This window comes from Grus americana, chromosome Z, assembly GCF_028858705.1.
Source record: "Grus americana isolate bGruAme1 chromosome Z, bGruAme1.mat, whole genome shotgun sequence".
NCBI classification, from domain to species: Eukaryota; Metazoa; Chordata; class Aves; order Gruiformes; family Gruidae; genus Grus; species Grus americana.
This window is the reverse complement of record NC_072891.1, coordinates 46105610-46127007: the sequence shown is the minus strand read 5'-3', so window position 1 is coordinate 46127007 and position 21398 is coordinate 46105610. Positions and strand designations below refer to the sequence as shown.

The window sequence follows — 21398 nt, the reverse complement described above, 5'->3', positions numbered from 1 at the left end:
CTAACCCAAAATGCAAAAGACTGCTCATCCTAAACACTTAAAAAAGAGCTTAAAAGCAATGCAGCTACTGCAAATGGCAAGGAAGGGTCAGTAAATTGACCTTCATAGGACTCTCAAAAGCACTTGAAAGGGGAAAAATGTTAAGACATTTACACTAATTCTTCTCTCAACATCTTCCTTCCCTATGTAAAAACACAGTTACCTTACAATTTTCAGAATAACAGTTCTAAATGGCTACAGAGAAATGAAACTTTCCATCACAGTTACATATGCATAAGCAAGATAAATATTAATAATTCACAACATTAATTAAGATGGACGCAAGAATTCACTGTAAGATGTCTTCTGGTACTCATGATCCCAGCTTCACTGTTGTTTTATGACTGCTTTAAGCTGAACTAACAGTATTCCAGTAACTTTTGGTTAAAACAGCCGTGACTGCATTAAAAAAACCCCAACAAAACAAAAATAACCAACAACAGCCCCACACAAACAAACAAAAAATCCCACAAAAATCAACTGATAAGAATTCACCATGTATCAAGGTAAGCTTGTTACCACACAAGACAACTTTCTGAGGTACATAATACGGTCAGTATACTGGACAGATAGGCTAAGGGCACATCACAAACAAAGGAGATGCTTTCAAACTAAACCTGAAGATGTTGCCATCATGTCATTACTATGAACAGCCTGAAAAATCCCAACTTCTGGGTGTTTATTAAGGACAGCATGGTGCATTTTGACACTCAGAAATTAAGTCAAGGGAAAAAAAAAAAAATCCATCAGGCAGCTGGAAGAGAGTACCATGTTAAGACTGAATAGCTGGCAAAGTGCAAAGAACAGAAAGCAAATGTAAACAAAGATAACACCCAAGACATAGACCAGAATGCACTGATGTGTTGTTTCTGAGGGCATATAGAAACAACCGAACCTTGATATAACGAGGAAGAAAGAGGAGGGAGCAGAGTACATATAAACAAGCTGTCAAATGTACTTAACAACCTGGTCTGAGCTTTACAAAGCTTAACCAGTCTCTCCCTGTGCAACCTTGAAACATGGGGAAGCTACTGAAAAGGTGAGCAGCAGCACTGCAGGCAGCACCTGACACTGGCAGATCTGCTTCACTTTTGTTAGGAGTAAGCACCCTGTTCCACATTGCACAAGGAAGGACGCAGCCTACTACTGTAAAACCAGAGTAAACCTCCTCTCACCCCAACATAAGGCTGCACCTGATAAATGTGCATTATCTACTACCTCCATGCAGGTACCTGCCACCCAAACACACACATTGCACATTTTATAGCCACCAACAGGGTGATATCAACAATATCCATAAAGCTCACCCCTTTCCCTAAAGGTTGGATTAAATTCTCAGTTCAAAAAGCATCACATTACGTTATCTTGCTTTTTCTAGTTTTTCAGCTCTAACTGTAACTGAGAAACTGTTCCTGTAAGATACCTCCTCTTCTCTATGACAAACTCAGAATGTATGAAAAACCACCAGCACATAAACACTAGTAAAGATAACATTACTTAGTAGATATAAGAAAGCTGCATTCAAATGAGACAGCTTAAAAGGATTTTAAAAATTCATAATTGCCCAAAATGAGCAAGAAAATTGGGTGAGGGAACAGAACTTTATTATTAAGCCATTTTATGCAGCTGACTAAACACAGAACCTCTCAAAACATGCCAATTACAATACAATCTAATGTGTGGGGTAAAAATGGAAGAAAAAACAAGCACAGAAAACCAAATACCATACATCCTGTACCTCCCCACACACAGGCACACAAAGTCTTTTTCGTCTTCGCCTCCACCCTTGTTTTTAAGAAAAGAGCAAGTGAACTCCCTCACAACATATTTTCATTTGCCTTTACCTCTCATTTCCTCCAAAAGACCCACTACAGTAGGACTTACAGTCGTATGCTCAAGGACCGTGGGCCATAAAACTTTACAGTATAAATTACAGACCAATAGAATTGCATAAAAAGAATGATATTAATTTGAAAAGACACCCTTGACAACACATAGCATACAGTACACGTGACATTTGAAAGGAGTCACCTTTTTTTTTTCCCTAACTTTTTTTTAAAAGAAGTTACGAAAAACAAAGAGAAATGGGATAACTAATACTGGAACACAGAAACCCAAAAATCAATGCAGTTTGCATTCTATCTTTCAACTGAAAGTGACAGTCAGAAGAGCTCTCCCACCTCAGTTTGCTTTCTCCCCTCAAAACACAGAGGCGTGACAACAGCATGAAGGATAGCATGAAGGATACTACTAAGCGCTACAACAGATGAGCTTTCAATTCAGCAGGAGTTGCGCAATGATACAGCAGTCTCCTACAGAGGCACAATCAGTCCTCCAGGGACAGATAAAAATTAATAGCTCAAAATTAATTTATTTAGGTAATGAATCCAATAGCAGCTAGGAAACACTGATGTTTTTCCTTGCACCATACTTTGCAGACCATTAACTTCAATAATACTTGAACAGTTCACACCTGACACTGGAGATCTTTCTTATTAGCAAGTGGATTTTCCTGTCACCAGGATACTCCATAGGCAAGAAAAACTCCTGCACCCGCACTTAATGTGGGACTCGTTTTAGAACAGATAGACATACAAATGGAACTCAGAAATAATGTCCATCTGCCTCACAAAGAAGCCAGATAAAACATTTCTTCACTTGACTCTCTCTTACGTTACCATTATGCACAGCTCAAACCAGAAGTGTGTTAAGAGAGTTTTCACAGTGCAGCCCCACATTCATCACTGTAATGAACGGCAGCAGGAAATGCAGGGTACAACAGATGGAGGATTTGCTCTGCGGCAGCGTGCAGCTTCAGGTTTTTGAGAGGTGGCCCTGATGGGCTAGATAGAAAAGTACCACCAGTGTTGAAAAGAAGGCTGAAGGTTCGAGGTGAGGCAAAGTAAGGTGAGGTTTGCGGTGCAGGTAAGTACGTACACAGACAAGAACCAGTCACGCTCCCTCTCCTCCCACCACGCTTGCTGCTGCGCTTCAAAGGTTTTCAGAACAAGGGGGCTAATAACTATCATTGCCTCTCCTGCTTTACTTTGTCTTCCGGTTTCTTATCATTTATCTGTTTCCAAATCATCAGAGCATTTCAAACTTAACGCGATGCCTGCACGTAAGCCTTCTAAGGAACAACACGCAAGAACACACGCCCAGGTATTTTTCATTTGGATGGAAAAAGAAAGTACAGATTCATGATTCAATCAGGCACAGATTCAAGAGTTTCTGTCTCTTTCTTAAGTGCCATGCAGCCTGAAGGATAAGAGTTTTCACAAAGAAAAGGTGGCACTGACAATGGTATTTCAGACAATGAAAGAAAAGGGAGAGATCTCGCAGCTGCTAAATCCTCCACAGACAGTGCCAGCACACAGCCCTCCCTCCCATCAATGTGGTCGTCTTCTTTCAAAGGAGCACATGACTTTAAAGAAGTTATGACCACAGGGTTAGCAGACAATATATGGGATTTCTCCATGATCATACTCTGCTAAGCAATTAGGTCAAACTGTGCTCTTGAAAATTAGTTTAGCACAGCTGAAGGTCAAGGAATGAAAGCGTGTGGGGGAGGAGATGAGGCAGAAAAAGAGTAGAAAGATTTATTTTAACTGTCAAACACGTACAAAGCTCTTGCCAGGAACAGGAGTTGCACTGTTGCTAGAATTTTATAGTGTATGAAAGGAACATTCTTGGCACTGAAAAACTGGCAATTGTGTACAAATAGAAAAAGTGTTGTTCCAAGTTACAAGTTGTACACAGAAACAAAAAGGAACTCCTTTACATCAATGCGCTCACCAGTGCTGTCTGGTTCATTCTAAACTACACTTTTGTCAATGGATTGATGTGGCTTAATAGTCAGGTAAATAAGCAGATTTTTAATGCTGTTAACCAGAACAAAGAAATACTACATGCTTTTATGGAGTTCTGTAATTCTGTTTTTTTAAAACAGATTCTCTTGCATGAGCAGGAATTCTGATGTCAGATTTTTTTTTTTTCTTCTATTCACATTTGGGTTTTGGAATGCAAATTTGAATGAATAAAGTGCTCTGGGTCTACACTGGCAGCAGATGTTCAGAAGAGAAGGCACACCGAAAAAGCTGGAAGCATTATGGAAGGCTTGATGATTCTGTCCTCCTAGAAACCCATAAATTACTGCAGATACAAAACAAAGACATACTAACAACTTTACAGATTGATATAAGAAGTTCATTGAATTATTTAAGTCCAAAAGTAGCCAAAGACCAAATTCTCTCTCCTGCTTTTTATAATGCTTTGAACAGTTAGAATAGGTGGGTGAGAGGCAAACACCAGACAGGCGCAGACAAAACCTTCCCTGCTTCCTGTATGTGTGTAAACAATTCAGCTCTGTCTTCAGTTTCATACCGTCTATCCAACATTCACTTGCACAGTATGGGTAACGCTAGACATGCATGCTTGTCACTGTGCCAGTAGGCGAGCCAAGAAATGCAACATCACTGAAACTTTATGCAAGAGGCTGAGCACTGGCCAGACACTATTTTTTTTCTGCTCTCTGATCCAATTATTGCCTACGCAGGAATAGCGATCAAGTTGTTGGCTACTCCTTTGTAAGCAAAAGCATGATAACTAAATGCTGTGACTTGCTCTCTTTAGGAGCTGTAAAACTTCTCACTGATCAAGAGATAAACAATTTTTCATGGTTCCTTGTTGTGAACTCTTTTTACCACACAATTACTTTTCTCTTTCAAATTTCATCTAACATAGTTGAATGTGAGATGGCCTAAATGCACAGGTATTATACATACAGTTTGAAAACTTAAGAGCTGGGTTTTAAACATTCTTCTCCATGGTCTGTTCAATCCCCCTTTTATTTTAATTTTAATTTTTAATATAAGACTAAGCCATAGCGCAAAGTTCAAGAGCTTTGTCGTCTGTCGTATACAGACGACAGCAGTGCTAAACCACATTCTCACTGTTTCTCTCATTTGGACTCTACAGTTCACAAAACACAAGCATAAGTGTCAGATTGACTGAATCTTGGTATTCTGTGGTCCCCTCTCAATGAACACTGCCAAGTCACTGATCTTTGACATATGCATTGATAATACTGTAACAAAAGGGAAAAAAGTACTGACATATTCTACAGGACTTTGAAGCTGGTCCTTTGTCAATATACAGTAGGAAAAAAACGTGGTGTCAGTTATCTCACGTGACAAATAAAAGAAGATATACACAACCAGTATGAAAGTGAACTCAGTTTAAACACACATGTATGATTCTTGTAAAACTTGGAGATGGTAAAAACAAAAAAAGTGAAAATGCGAGAAAGTCCCATGACTCAAGTCCCTTAACGCAAGCACTTATACTTAAGTGATTATCAAACTACAGAATGCGAAGAACTTCTCATTTGCCCAAGCAAGGGCTGAAGAAAATGCTTTAGACAGAAGCATACTCATAGATGCGGTGGTTTAAAATACCAATGTGAAATCCATGTTGAGATGGAGTGGTATTTAATGTATAAGACGGGGGAATATATATGGCTGTAAAACTTCCAAGGCAGCTGGATGTCAGCCATTTCCTATTAATGATACTTGGGCTACAGCTTGCCGAAACCCATTTCATCTGAATACATCTGCTAAAGCCTTTTCAGAAATCATCTTACAGTATGAAAAGTAGAGTACTTAACGCCTGTAAACAGTTCAGGTAATAACTAGATCTATCATGGAAAGCAAAAAGCCAGAGAGAAGGTGGGATAATGCAGAAATACACAGATTTTCAAGGAAAGTGCTACCCTTACAGCCATTCACAGTATTAAGAAGGAGCATGCACATAAAGGATCGATGCCTAAGTACATACCCATATAAATAAAGAACTTAATATACCGTGCCAATATTTCATGTCAAGAGTTTGAGTCTTAATGCTTCCATTGCTTTTTAGTACTTAATTTTCCCCTTCATTTGGGCTTTTCATGAAATTTGTAAGCCAACTCAGCAATTAACATTAAATCATAAGTTAGTTTTGCTAAATGTTAAAAGATGTATGTGACGTACATTTGACTCAGAACTGAACATAAAAGCTCAGTCATCACTTACTCAGAAATTCTTAAACCAGGAGCCTGGGCTGACTATTGAAATACATGAGCAGAACAAACATCTGATTTTGGTGATGCTAAAGACTGTTGTTGCTGCCATTTCATAAAACGTTTTGAGTTTCCTGCTTCTCTTCTGTAGCCAGGGGTTCTCAACCATGCCTGAAGTGGGTGTTTGTCCTTCAGCTTGGGGAGGAAAAGTCTAGTGATAATGCTTATCAGATCTCAGTTATGCCATCCACTCTTTCATCACAATGATAGAATCACAGAACGGTTTGGGTTGGAAGGGACCTCAAAGATCATCTAGTTCCAACCCCCCTGCCATGGGCAGGGACACCCTCCACTAGACCAGGTTGCCCAAAGCCCCATCCAACCTGGCCTTGAACACTTCCAGGGATGGGGCATCCACAGCTTCTCTGGGTAACCTGTTCCAGTGCCTCACCACCCTCAAGGTGAAGAATTTCTTCCTATCATCTGATCTAAATCTACCCTCCTTCAGTTTAAAACCATTACCCCTCGTCCTATCCCACAATGAGCAGCTTCCCTTTATTTCACCTTTTCAGAACCTCCCCGTTTTATAGCATATGACCTGTGATTTTAATAAGCAATAGCAGCATGTCTCTAGGCAGCATTTCTATGCAGATTTTGACTCTGGAAGATACCGACGTTGAATGGCCACAAATAAAAACACACAAATGCATGACATTTGCAGCACAGCTGCACCTGTTAGATACATTAAATGATGCTAATGTAAGAAAATGTTGCTTTTTCAGTGTATTTGAAAAATCATTTAATACGGTGGTAGGGTAGGGATCATTCATCAAACACTTGCTACAAAAAGGGAAAAATCTAATCACTGAAAGCAGAAGTGAGGAGGGACTGCAAAGCCCCGAACAGGTTATGACTCAGCTTTCCCAAGAAATGATAGAATTAAAGGTGTGGAATGGATTTCACTACTTTTTATTACTTCCCATCAGGTACGAAGAATCACTAAAATCCACAGGTATCTTACTAACCTTTCAGTACCAGAGCGCAAGGAGAAACATACAACCTCAAGCTTACACTCCACAGAAGATGGCAGAGTCATTTTTCACACAGGAAAATTTCTGGGTTTTCTCCTCCAATTATTAACTTGATGTTAGCTAAATACATAAGAAACTCATCAAGCAATACAATCTATAAACACATCATTTAAGCCAAAAAAAGTAAGCCAGTGATGAAAACACTGCTTTCCTTGAGTGAAGGCAGCTTTTTAAGACAACATGGCATTACAAACAAAGCACAGCTTGTGTCACATACACAAATCTCATACCAAGTCCCCTAGTAATTTTCCATATATATTATGGTTTTATGGGCTGCTATTTAAAGCCAAATAATTGTCCACTTGCCCAGCTTTTCAGCCTTTAGTCACTACGACTCATGCTCACAGACAAGCTTGGGCACTTATGAATTTAGAACATTTAAAAAAAAAAATATTCCAAGTTGCCCTCTCTGACCTCCATGCAAATGGAGAGCTTGTCTGGCTACCCTACGGCTGCTGCTGCGGGAAAACATACTCAGACTGTGCAGTCACCAATCTCATGGTCCAGGGTTAACTGACAGCCAGGTTTTGCTTCCCAGTTCAGAGCGGCTCTTCCATGTGGTCTTAGCCGGCCACCCCTGCACAGCAGTGACGCAGAGCACACAGGGCACGGGCTTTATGTGTGGGTTAGTAGATTGAGCCAGCATCCGTTCACAACCGGAGGCTTCCCCATCCCTCTGGCAGTGCATTCCTACGCTGTGCTGGCGACTGGCGCTGATACTTGCCCGACGTGCCCACGGTGACCCAGTTCAGGGAGCTCAATCTGTAATCCCTTCCAGGCTGTGCTCGGGATGGTGCCAGTGCCAGCACGGGAGAAGCAGCAGGAGAATGCAGCTCAGTGGGCGAGGAGCGGGATCGTCCCATTCACTGGCCCTCTCATTAGGCTGGTTTAGCCACCCTGTAAAAACATCCAGGCAGGTAAGGCGGCTCTGACCAGGAACTAATACACCCTTAGGAGGGACAGTAATGTAAAGGTTTCTTTTTAAAGGAACAAAAGGGGCAGCAGAAGTGGACCAGCTTTATAAGATATAATCTGGAATGGTTTGTTCTCCAGTTAATACTATAACTGGCAACAAAAGCAGGAAAAGTGATCCTTCTTTTAGCCAGGAATGTGAAGTAAATAGTATCAGAAGGTTCCTTCAAATAAAAAGGAATGAGAAAAGATGAGACATAAGGAACTAAGCCGTTCCCTGATGTGCTTTCCTGCGCAGATGGCTCTGCTCATGGAGATAAGAAAATACTGCCAGATAATATACAAAAAAAGTCCCAACTCCCATACCAAAATGTTTGAAGTTTATGCTTGCAGAAAAAAGACAAAAACAAACCAACAAACGCCACAAGAACCCCAAGACCTCAAAAGATAAAAGAAAGCAGAAGGAGACAAGGTGAAAGATCCATCTCTGGGATTACATCTGCATCATCTTCATTAAAGGTAACAGGAGCCAAGCATCCCAATAACGGAATCAGACTCAGGAAGAAGAAAGGAATCAAAAAACCCCCTAAAATTTATTAGCATCTAAGACTCCCATGTACTGTTTTTGTTGATAAAGCTATTGCAAGTGCTGAGTTCTGGGCCACAAAATTGTTAGACCTAAGCAAAACACCCACTAATATTTTCCTCTGTGGATAAAGGGGAAAAACCCCACACCTCAATCTCTGTTAAACTTGGCAGAATAATTTAGTTGTAAACCATGCCAGAACAGAATACAGTATTATCAATTAAAAGGTAGCTCCACCTAGTTATACCTACTTAACTAAGCAAAATAAGTGCAGTACCAAATAACACACACCACACAGAGTACATATGACTGTAAATTTTAAGGACTGGCTTTCTTAGTCTCACTTAGAAATAGAGGATTACAAAGGACCATCTCAGCAATGAAGTCCAATCCTCTTAAGCTGCAAACAACCCCGCAACAGTCAACAAGACTAAAAATTTCAGAAGACAGAGAAAGAATAGATGAGGGACCACTTCTCTATAATTACAAGAGAGTTAAAAGTCACAAAAGACTCCAGAAAATGAATGCCCTCTGTGCTGTAAGAGTAACAACTTCAAAACACCACAGCTTCAACAGACTGTATGACCTGGAAAAAACGTCCCTCCGCGATCAGTTCCCATGGGACAAGAGCAGGTACTCTAAGTGAACACTTCTACAGGCACACCCACCCTGTACCTCAAGTCTTACAATGACCACTTACTGGTTCTTGAGAGAAAACTGAGGAAAGGCACAAGAGTTCAGAAGCCAATTTACATACCAGACAAGAAGTAGGGCTCCTCAAGTAACTTGTGAAAACTTAGAAACATAGTATGAATTGCTCACAAAAAAAGATACAGTGGCTATCAAGTATTTCCAGTACACCAGCTCAGTTACAGGCTAACTTAGCATCCTGGTTAAGCAAGAAGTGCACAAACAGAATGCTACTGCTCAAAGCCATTTTTTCCTTTCCAAAGGCTCACTCCTCCGTGTAGTTCAGTAGAAAATTCAGTTAAACTATACCTTTCAACCAGGTTGTATACACAGTTATAATTTACACTGATTGTGAACTCTTCCAAACTTTGGATATGTCCTCTTATGTTTGTGATCACCCAGTAAGAGATATCTTTATCTCTTTCTTTATCTTACCATACAGGCAAGCCCATCTAAGCTTCCCAACAAACAGACTTGCACCTGCAGGCAGACAATACTGGGGAAGACTTGCTCTAGTAAAGAGTGGTACACCACTGCACTGCAAGGTCCCTGCTGCCGGTGGTCAACGCACGCACGTGGTCTGGACAGCCATGCAATGATGCTTCCTCCTCAACAGTATTGCCTCTTAAAGCAGAAATTCTCTGTCACATTTGCTTGCGTAATCAGGAGGCTGTAATGGGAAGGAAATAAAACATCAAACCCAAGAGTATAAGGCTGCAGACCATCATGTGGATCACTCAGCGTGGTGTTTTACAGCAATCCTAAACCACGTGAACTACTCTCAATTTGAGTGAAAAGCGCCCATTACAAGACATTCTCTTCAACATCAATGTGTGCCACAACCAAAAAAACCCACCAAATTTCAACACACTAAAAATATTATATCTTTAGTACAAAAGGACAACATCCTCAAGGACTACAATATGCCTAGAAACTTTGAAAGAGAGAGTTAAAACTGAACTAAGATAACTACAATGACTGTATCCTTACCAGCTTCCTTCTTCCCCAGGACAGTATGATGCAATCCTTTCCTTTAATTTTACAAGCTCAGTCTCAATACAATTTAGGTTCCTTGTTCCCACTGGCTTCATTCCAAAGACAAGTCCCAAAGTTCGCTCTCCTGGAGTCAAGCAGCCATTTAATTTCCAGCCTGCAGAGTCATCTGTGAATACTGTAAATGTACACCTAGTTTCAAAAGTTTGTTTCCCCAAGCTTTTTCGTTCTCCCAGTGCATCTGAAATTCATATGACTCCAAGCTTTGTGGTGCAAGGCTAAACATACCAAAGTCTTAAGTCTCCTGTTGTAAAAAGCTTCTTCCCACAGTTTCACCACCTAAGTGTTTCTTCTTCACTGTACAACAGAACAGCAGCAATCTCTTTGAAATGGAGGGACAAGAGCTGTGAGTACAATGTAAAGGAAGACGTAGCAATGTATTGCACAAGGATATGGGGAGATACCTGCCCCTATAATTCCTCTCCGGTATTAGCCTGTTCCATAACTGCACCAAAACCAACAGGAATGTCACCCAACAACCGCCCAAAACGTGCAGGCTTCACTCTTGCTGTGTCATCCCTTAAGTGATGAGATCTCAGAGTTTAACAGCATTACCTGTGTTAGACTCCTTGGCACAGGCCCTTGTACCTGGTTCTACTAAATTTCACACCATTTATGTTACTCCAGAATTCACTGCAAAACAAAGACATGCAACAAAATAGTTTAGGTGTGAAGATCTTTAGGCTTTGTCCACACTTCTCTCAGCTTCTGCCTAGCTTAGCCATGAACTAGTGATGGTTAAGTAGCATCTACTATACTGCATGGTAAGTCGATGAACCTCGGGTTTGCTGGGTAATCCTCCTTTGCGTCACCTGTCTTCCTGCAATGGGGTCAAAATACAGTTTGAGAAACAACAGTCTTATTTGAGACAGAGCTCCTATGCAAGCCACTACCATCCAGGAAACAAAGCAGTGGCTCGGCAGTTTCTAACTGGCACATTTTATTCAGAATGAAAAATCGTACCAACAAGTCGCACAGGTTCGCCAACCAAGCCAGTTATAAACAGGACACCTGGTCATTAAGCCCACGTCTCACAGGAAATATGCAATTTCCTCCAAAAACTGATACACCTTTGAACACTTGTGACAAATTGCAACCACTGCTCGTCAAGGTTACTCCAGAACCACCGCACCGTCCGTTGTTCTCCTAATTTCCACCTTCACTTCCTTGTTTTCCGTTTATGTTCTTCTGCCTTTGTAGTAACATGACTCTTTATCTCTCTGTTCCTGCTACATATTTAACTTGAGGTAGATTTATGGAGGCAATCACAACTCACGCAGGCTGAGATTTCACAGTGCCTTCAGCAGATCTGAGTGTGCATTGCTGCCATAAATTAGATATAAGGTGTTTTTTCCTTCCCCTTTGACAGCACTGTTGTGTCAAAAAAAAAAAAAAAAAAGAAAACCAAAAAAAATCCCCACAGAAGCACACAGCAGAGGAAAGTGATACTGTTCCTTTCAGTCACTGACAGTGTGGATTGAGCTTGGCACACAGTTCTCATGAAAACACGACCTCGGCCTCCCTTTTCCTATGCCAAAGGGGCCCAATTTCTGTTCAATACGCACAGCTCCAGCAGAGGAAATGACATACTCAAACATCTGTAAAGGGAGATAACGGGGAGGAAAAAAACAAGAAACACCAAAAAAACCCCACAAACACAGAAGGACAAAAATGCAAAGCCCAGAAAGTCTTCAGCACACCCCTAACATACCAGCTCTGGTACTGATTGTGTCTCACTGAGCCTGGCTAGAAGAGAAATCAAAGACGAGCATTTTTATCTGCTTCCTGATGAGTTTAGATTTACAAAGATTTGTGCATTTAATCTGAAGGCACAGAATAATAAGCAAGCTCTAGTTTTAATTACACTTCATTTTCGAAGACCTACAAAGCAGGCATTATTCTCCCCCTAAGTGAGAAATAAACTACGCAGGACCAAGCAGTTATACCCAAAAAAGCATCTGCGCCTCTTGTGCTTTTCATGCAGCAAACCTCTCAACACATTTTTATAAAGCAGTAATTGTCACCAGTTAGCACCGTACAGTGACAGCCTAATACAGCCTGCGCAATCAGCAGCTCACAGGTTATTAGGCGTTTACGAAAAGGAGGCATTTTGAGGCATGACTGGGAGGTAAAGTGACTTGAGACGCAGAAAAATAATTCCTCCCACCACACTTTCCAGTTAAGAAACCTTCTTTTTCAGCATCCATGCAACCACCAGGGCCAGGATTTGCAGACAAGCATGGAATAACCAACTTCTCTTAGAGATGACAAGACGGATACAACATTTACATGGTTCACAAACAGCACAGAAGAGGTTCTTTGTTGTAATCTGAATTTCACAATTTTCAAATCTTAAAAAAAAAAAAAAAAAAAGTACACAAAGACACCAACCAACCGATCAGGTTTCCTGCTCAAACAGTAGCTTTGTGGCCAGCATTTTCAGGGTTTCTTCCCAGGTTCTTGTCCCTGAAAAACTCATACAGTCCACTCAATTTACTGTAATTAATTATCATTGAAATTTGCATACATGTAGTTATAGAAGCAGTGAATACCAGACTGGCACTATTTATCATTGTGCCTATATGAGTAACACAGAAAACGGTACTGCAGAGGTTTGTGCCTTCTGCATCTTCAGTACTTAACCATTTTACCTCTGTGTCAAAAGGAAGGTTAACACATGCCTTTTAATGGAGCAATGGAGATGAGGTTACAGCAAGAAAATCCATGAAAACAAAACCTGGTAATTTCAATACGTCACAATTAAAAATTTTATACCTTACACGCAATACTTTTAGCCTTACCAGACCATCTTTCATATTGCTCCTTCCGCCCATATGACTTTCTAATCTCATAATTAATAGCAAAAAATGTTACACTATAACATTTTTAAAGACAGCTGGCATGGATTTTAAATGTGAGCATTTAGAAAGGAAGCATCACCTCAAAGGAATTTCACATCCTATACATTTCACAACAGGGCTTGACAATACTCACACAATTTTAGTACATCGGCTAGTCAGCAAGATTAGTTTAGGTTGTCAAGCCTGAAAAGAGCCACAAAGATCAAATTCTAGTTGCCATCCAAGTATTTTTTGTTCGGTGTTTTTGCTTTCCTCCCAACACAGAAGCGCAATGTAGTTATAGTTATGGTGGGTGGATAGATGACAGACAGCCTTCACAGCTCTAAAAAGCAGCATTTCTGAAAACTAATATGAGAATAACCAAAAATACATACATGCATGCTTATATATATGTATGCATGTTCTGCGTGCATACTCCCTGCTTACTACAGAAATCAGTTTCCAGTGTACAGGGAAAAAAAAGACCAAACCCAACCTCTTTTCACTCAACACTCAAAGGTAAAAGAACATTTTTCAGGTTGTAAATACACATTTTCACAATTCCCTGTTCTCTCTTATCGGCATCTTCAGCATGTTATCCTATGCATTTTTCTCTCACAACTGATAAGGCAATTAGATACCTTAGATAGCAGGGTTAGCTTACTGCTTTTTACTGTTAGTGTCTCTGCTTAGTGAGCTACCAAGCAGAAACAGACTGGTTTCCAAAACTGCTGAGATTCATCATAGCTTTTATTCAAAAAGTCGCAACTGTTCCCCTAGTGAGTGCAACAGGTCCAAACAAACTTGAAGTTTAAAATTGATACCTGTTCCTACTTTTTGGATCAACAAGAACCTAAAAATTGCAAACACCATTCTTCAATTCCACAACTTTACCTCAACAATCTTCATCTCTTTTAGGAAGCACATGAAGGTTTAAAGAAGAAAAAAGACCCACAGACTGGGGGTTAGGGGGTGAAGGAGGAAGGAGGTGTTTGTAAGACCAGGAACTAAATCACTTCAATTCACATAAATAGACACAGTATATAACTATACCATAGCTTTGTTTGGGTACCTCTCCCTATAATTATTTAAGCAATGCCACATTTCTCACAGTGCTGTAGCAACTCCCAAGTAAGGCCAGATACAGGAGGGTAAAAAAAAAAAAAAAATTATTAATTTGATCCGGGCTTTATTTGCATGCTCACTGTGGTGAGGTTTTTAATACTGATGAACTTGAATTCCTGTCTTTTGGGCGGACTGAAGTAAAAGCACTGCAGCAAGGTATTTGAAATGCACAGTCACATCACTTGCAACTGCAGGCAGATTTAAAATGAAGAAAATAGCTTTAGTAAATTTGTTCTCTTTCATGATAATCTCTACTACCCCTTGAAATTTCATTGCTAGATGATTACTTAACACATCTGTAGATAGCCTGAATCTGAACAATGCAAGTAATACATATCACTTCAAATTTGTAAGATGAAAAAAAAGTGTACGCAATGCAATGTACACAATGATCAAGCGTACAATCTTCCTATATGTTCTGTGCTAATGACAACATTTGATTCACAAGTCTCACAGGACTCTTTTGGTGCAAAAGCTTAAGATAAACCAACTTAAACTGCCCTGAAGGTGTTGGAAGAAATCACGTACAGGAAAGACAAATAAGGGTGATCCTGTCCGTATTCACAATCCCAAGTTCCTTTTTTCTTATTCTCCCCAGGCATAAATCAAAACAAACCAAAGAAGGGAATAAAACTCAAAACATTTTGGTAAAAGGAGGAGGACTGTTTATTATGTTTTCTGCAAAGGCACTGTGAAATACCAGAAAACTAGAAAGTGCATTTTTTTTCAGCCTAGGCACACCATTATCCCTTCCTCCTTGTTTCCCACAACTCTATGTTTTATGTTAAGCAATATTTAAACCTCCTTTATTAGTCTCAATCAAAAATTTCATTTACACAACCCATTTACTTTCTTGAAGACACCTTTTAGATCACTTGATTATTCAAATGATTTTTATTCTAGTTACTGTCAGAAATATTATAAGGTAATAAAGACACTAAATAATTTACAAGGGAAAATAGTGAAGACTATTAAAATTTCTGAGTATTTGCATCTTCACCTAGCTTCTTAAAAGGCAGGTTGGCTGAGGAACTTCAGGAACCGTTCATTCAAACACACCTCTGTCAGTAAAAACTCGTTTGTTCATTTATTCACCTTGTTTGCTCCATGACTGCAGCTAACTAAGAGGAAATAAAATAATTATTCCCTAAGAAGGGGGAAAATAGATTGATTTTGCAAAATGAAACTGTTCATTATTGCTTAGCTCAAGTATTAAATCACAATTCGGGTTCCCAAATGAACATAAGAAATTTTAAAGTCAAAGGTGTTTTTAATATTCACTGCTTTCTGAGTTTTCAGCCTGAGGGTTGAAATTTGCAACTACATTTGTATGCAAACGTAATGGTGAGAAACCTACCTAAGGGGTAAAGGAGGAATGGAAATCCATGGCATTTACGAGAGACTATTTCAAGTAACCCTGGAAATTTAAGTTTAAAAAGAAGTTAAACACACCACTGAACTAAACCATACAACAAGTATCCTAAGATTTGCTTACTCTTATGGTTTTATGGCAACACTTTGCAGTGGAATAACCCCTGTTTCTCAAAGTGATGCTGAAGTGAAAGTTTTGGTCCTTTTAAACAACTGCATTCCATTTTTAAAGCAAATGCCCTGTCAAACATTTTACAGTGTTTTATCGTCCACTTGTATTTTCTCACAAAAGCAGATAAAACTAATCAGATTCTTAGTTTTACTTTTTTCAAGAAAAAAAAAAGAGCAGAGTTTAACATTCTTTTAAATGCTTAAAATATTACAGCTTTAGACTGTATGCCAAGCTTATACAGCATTAGGATGAATAAGAACAACCTCAGTACTGTAATACTTTGTCTGTAACTGACCACATTAATATATCAATTTTTTACTGAACTCCACTACCCAATATTTTGCCAATTTAAAAAACTAAAAAAAAAAAAAACAAACCCCAACCCAAAACCTATGTAACATTATTCAGTGTTTGCACTTCCCTGTACTATAAAATTTAAACGCTTGGTCTTCACTGCTATGTTCTGGAGCTACCAGCATGTTTGTTTGGAAAAATCCGCATACATTTAAGCATTTCTTATGTAATTAGCTTAAGGCCAGTCGTTCTCTTTCATAATATGTATTGGGGACCAAACATCGCATTGACACTCTCTTTAAAAAAAAATACAAGAGAAGTTACATAAACCGTAACACTTTCTGAACTAGCACGCTGACATCATCTTTCTCCTGAAGAACATTAAGAAAATATGATAGATAATTTCAAGATCTGTGTCTTTATTTTCTTCTATAAAGTAAATTACATATCAGCGTCTGTAAGCACAAGCAGTTTTAAAAGCCCAGAAATCTAAACCTGGATTTCAGAACACTTCGTGTGTTCTTGCCAAAAAGAATGGAAATCACATAAAAGTTTTAGGTGTCCAAATAAAATATTTAGACCACACAACCTAAACTTATGGTTTAGCACAATAACATGTCTTTTGAACAAGATATCCAATAAGTTAATATGACTTCGCTGTCCAACACAGCCTGTCATTCTCGAAGTATGAAAAATCCAACCCAAAACACTACGTGTAAATAAAAGTACACATCCATCCTGTACCTGTACAAGTCACGGCAACAAGCTTGTACATAAGTGGAGTGCAGTTTATTTTAAATACAGTCCAATGAACTTCCTGATAACGTGGGGGCTTTTGGGTTGGTTTTTTTTTTTTTAAGAAACAGTGTTGTATTTCTAAGTTCCTACCTATACCACCAGCAGTACTTTGTTTGCAACATTTGCTATCACTGGACCCTTCACTGGAAATGTACACACAAGTAAGATCATCTGCCCCACACACACTGCTCTGTGGTGATTACACACCGATCCTAAGCTCTGAAATGACCGAAACTGAACACTGGAAAAGGATTCTGCCATACTGGTGTGCTAAAATGCCATCGGATTCCCCCTTAAAGAAGGGAGATGAAAGGACGCACACATTTCAGTGTTAAACCAATTTTTAAAACACGGAAAGCACTGAAAAAACAAGGCAAGACTTATCGCTCGAGCTCTTTACACAAAGAGCGTGGCAGTAGGAGATCACTAGACAGCATTCAACAACCAAGGTTCAAGCAGGCACGGCAGCGCTCTGCAACACATCCCCGATCTAACTTCCAGCTCCGACAGTGATGCCGCCAAAGCGATCTTCACCGCAGCACTACTGATCAAACACTGAGTTTCTCTCACTTCTTCAATCGTGTTATTAAAGCAAAACAGACGCGCAACGCACACGGAGTCCTTCGCTACCCTCCACAATGCAAACTTCTGCTTCACGAACGCACCGCGTCCCCCGTTCGCCGCCCGGCTAACAGCAGCGTCACAGCGCCGCAGCTGCTCCCCCGGCCCGGAGGCGGCAGGTACGCCCCGCGCGATACCCAGCCGGGCGCCAGGCTGAGCGGGTAACAATTAGGAACTGCCCAAGTCCAAAATCCCATCGGACCAGCACCGGAAAAGAAAACGCGCTGTAGCTTAAAATCCAACTCCGCTTCCCGTCTGCGGGCACTTCGGAGGGGGTGGCAAGGCAACGCGGGGACGCTCCCGGCGGCAGGAGCTGCGCCGGCCCTCGCCCGGCCGCGCTCCGCGGTAACCGCTCCCCCCCCGCCGGCCCGCACCCACCTGCCCAGGTCCTCGCCCGTCTCGTAGTGCTCCTCCAGGTTCTCCTGCCTGAACACCGTCATGGTCGCCGCCTCGCCGCCGCCGGCTTCAGCCCCTGCTCGGCGCCCTCATCACCAGCGCCCCGGGGCCGCTCCGCGCTCGGCTGCGCGCCCTGCGGAGGAGCACGGAGGTGAACACCCGCCGCCGCGACCGGGCGGCGTCCTCCCAGCGCCGGGGCCGCCCCCCGCCCTCCCCGCCCCCGAAGGAAGCGGCACCCGCGGGCCGGAGGGCGCCTCCCCTGCCCCCACCCGGGCGGCGGGAGAAGAAAGCGGCGGCGCCCCTCCCGCCCCCGCCCCTTCCCCGGCATCGCCACCACCGCCCAGCCGCCGTGGCGGCCGCCGGCGCCCTCCCGCTCGCCCGTCGCATTCCTCCGTGGCTCCGTTGCCCGGTCACTGGGACGTGCCGCCAGGGCTGCGGTGGGAGCCCCGGGGCATCCCCGCACCTGACCCCGGGCGAGGGCGGGAGGGCGAGGCGGGGAATCCCCTCCTCGCCGCCGGGCAGGGGCGCGCGGGGCCGCTCCCCCCGCCCGCAGCGCCGCCCGCTCCCTCGCTGGCCCGCTCGCCTCTCACCCGCCGCCGCCGCTGCCGCCGCGGCGCCCCGGCCGCTCCGCGACCTGTGAGGCGGCGACAGCGCCGCGGCCGCTCCCGGCCGGCTCGCAGGCACCGCACGACGCCGCTGCGCGGGGCTCCGCCGCCCGGCCAATGGGAAGCCACCCGCCGCCGCCCCCCCGCCGCTCGCCGCGGCCTGCCCGCCTCTGCCCCGCCGCCGCCGGGCGCCACGGCCAGGTGCGCCCCGCCCCGGCGGCGGGGGGAGCCCGCGGCGGCGTGCCCCCCTGCCCGCCCCCCCCTCCCGCCGACCTGCGGGCGGCTCCCGGCGCGTCCATTGTGTGCGCTCCCGCCGGCCGCGCCCGCCCGCAGCCCGCACCTCCCCCGCCGCCCCGCTCGGCGGCCGCGCCCCCGCCCTAGGCAGGGTGAAGCGGGGCTGGGGGCAGCCGGGGGGCTGGCGGCCTCCGCCCTCCTCCCACCCGCCGCTGGCACCCTGCTCTGTCAAAAACGCGGTCTCCGCAAGGGCAGCGGGGCGGTGCCGCGGAGGGCACCGTCCTGGCCGCCCGCCCTCGGGAGCACCGCGTGTCGCGGCCGCCGCCGCCGCCCGCCGCCCTGCACCGGCAGCCGCCCCAGGCCCCGCGTCCGCTGCGGCAGGACCTGCCCTGGGCCCCCGCCAGCAGCCGCGAGTGCAGGAGGCCTGCTGCTGCCTTGCACTCGTGCTCACGCTGGGCACACCGGATGGCCCGGGCCCCGCAGTCAGCGTGCCCGGCGGGGAGCCCCCAGCACCATCAGTGCTCTCAGCCGCTTTACAAAGCAAGCAGTTAAGTAGAGTTTGCAGGTAATCCTTTATCACCAGGCAACAATAATGAGGTGGGGTTTTTTTAACACCAAATGTATTAAATTGTTTCTGCAGAGTGTTGCACCTTGTATTTGGCATTTGCTAAGGTTTCCTATCTTCGCACGTGCTGCTGCTGCTCAGGTTCAGCTTTCCCAGCACATGATGTTTTCTGTGGTTTATTGGTCCCCTTCCAAGTTGGAACTTCGACTACTGTTTACATTTTGGAAGTGAGTTTTTTTGCTAATTGCTCAGTTTTCCTCCCATCCGTGGTGTTCAGCCTCGACTGACTGTATGATGTCAGGTAACCAAACAGCTTTTAACTTCCATCTGAACTCTTGAGATCTTTCAGAATTGCTCATCAAAGACAAAAAAAAAAAAAAAAAAAAAAAGCAGTCATATGATTTTATGCATACTTGATTTAGCACTTGAGAGATCCTGGCCTTCAGGTACAAGCAAATAGTACAGAAGCTCTGAAATTTTCCGAGTGTTGTGGTGTGTGGTGCTTGGGCAAACGTCAAAAATTTTTGTGCCTCTTCTGTAAGATGAAGGGAGAGCATTTGAATGGATTGCTGGATGTGAAATTCCGCAAAGCCATCTTCAAAGAGGGCAGTGTGGAGGCATCTCCTCAGGCTGAGTTACACTCAGAACTATGCACCCCTCACTATTTGATTTATAGCCAGACATGCAGGAGAATGATGCTGTGCCTTGTCTTCAGCCCATCTACATATTTATCTCTGACAGGTTTTCAAAGTCATGACTCACGCACTTTAGGTTGTTGGATTTTCAACACAGCTCAATGTTTTTAAGAAACAGTGAATACAGATGCAAAAGTTAATTTTGATTTTATAGAGTCTTCCTTTGCTGGAAATGAGGACGATCATCGGAGCCAGCCCATGAGATTTGAAATGCTCTAACCTTCCTTGATCTTCAGATGTTTTCCACTTGTTTCAGGATTTTTTTATGATGGTCCTGAGCGCATACAAGAGCAACATTCATTGTAGCTTGTACGTATTTTGCGTTGCAAGTGCTACTCAAACACGCAATTCAGTGTTAGTCCTTATAACCCAGCCCTACTACAACTGAAGCAATTGAAATTTCACTATTGATTCAAGTAAGAGCAGGGGCACACTGGAATCAATACACCGTAACTGAGATAACTACCGAGATGCATTGGGTCAACAAAAAAAATGAATTACTTAAAATGTTTCTCTTTTCCCTTTCATTTAATAACCATACCTGAAAGGGGAAAATCTTGCTCCTGTTGCCTCTCCACCTAGGTCTGGGATGCCTGAATTTTGTTGTTCAGGCCCCTCAGTGGACCCCAGAGTTGTGTTTGAGTGCTCTTGTGTCAGCAGCAACAGCACGTCACTGTGTCAGTGTGCAATGAGGAGGAGTCATGCTCCACTCAAGTGAAGAGAGCCACGGCGGCACATCCGTGCCGTGGTATACACAGGTACAAAAGCAGACCCTTGCCAGCTGAAGCAGCGTTCCTGTTTCTTCAGAGGAATACGCAACAGGTTATGTTTAATGCAGTCCATTTTGAAAGGGCTTGCCTATTCCTAGTGGCACGCGTCTTGCAGTCTGGGAATGCTTAATCTAGGTGAAAAGCCAGCCCCATTGCGATGCTTTCAAAATGCTCATCTACTTCCATGAGAATGATATTGGATTGCACACATAGTAAATGGGAAAAATAATTTTAAATTACTGACAAACGTAATTCAGCAATTGTGACTGTGGTTTACGTTTGCAGGTTTAATAGCACATTGGATGAAATCCAACCCTAATAAACTCCGTAACAAAATCTTCATGATTTCATGGTTCCGTGATTTCAAGCCAATGTGTATTTTTTTTTATTGTAACATAACAGAAAATAAAGTGAGATTAACCCCTTACTTATACTGTGTAAATCAGGAGTGATACTGATGTCAGTAAGATTATTTCAGTGTGA

At 43.0% G+C, this 21398-nt stretch overlaps 1 protein-coding gene across 4 annotated transcripts in view; it reads right to left on the bottom strand.

Moving 5' to 3' along the window:
* The window catches only part of DAPK1 (death associated protein kinase 1), a 90084-nt gene extending 70795 nt beyond the window's left edge, over positions 1-19289 (bottom strand). The window contains exons 1-2 of one of the 4 annotated variants that reach the window (XM_054810903.1): positions 19270-19289; positions 18029-18179 (exon numbers count right to left, since the gene is read on the bottom strand). In XM_054810903.1, coding sequence (XP_054666878.1) covers positions 18029-18090 — 62 coding nt within the window. In that variant the 5' untranslated portion in view covers positions 18091-18179; positions 19270-19289. Of the gene's footprint in view, positions 1-18028; positions 18180-18514; positions 18766-19269 lie in introns of those variants that run through there. The other 3 variants (XM_054810907.1, XM_054810906.1, XM_054810904.1) reach the window with 3 other exon arrangements.
* Positions 19290-21398: the final 2109 nt, after the last annotated feature.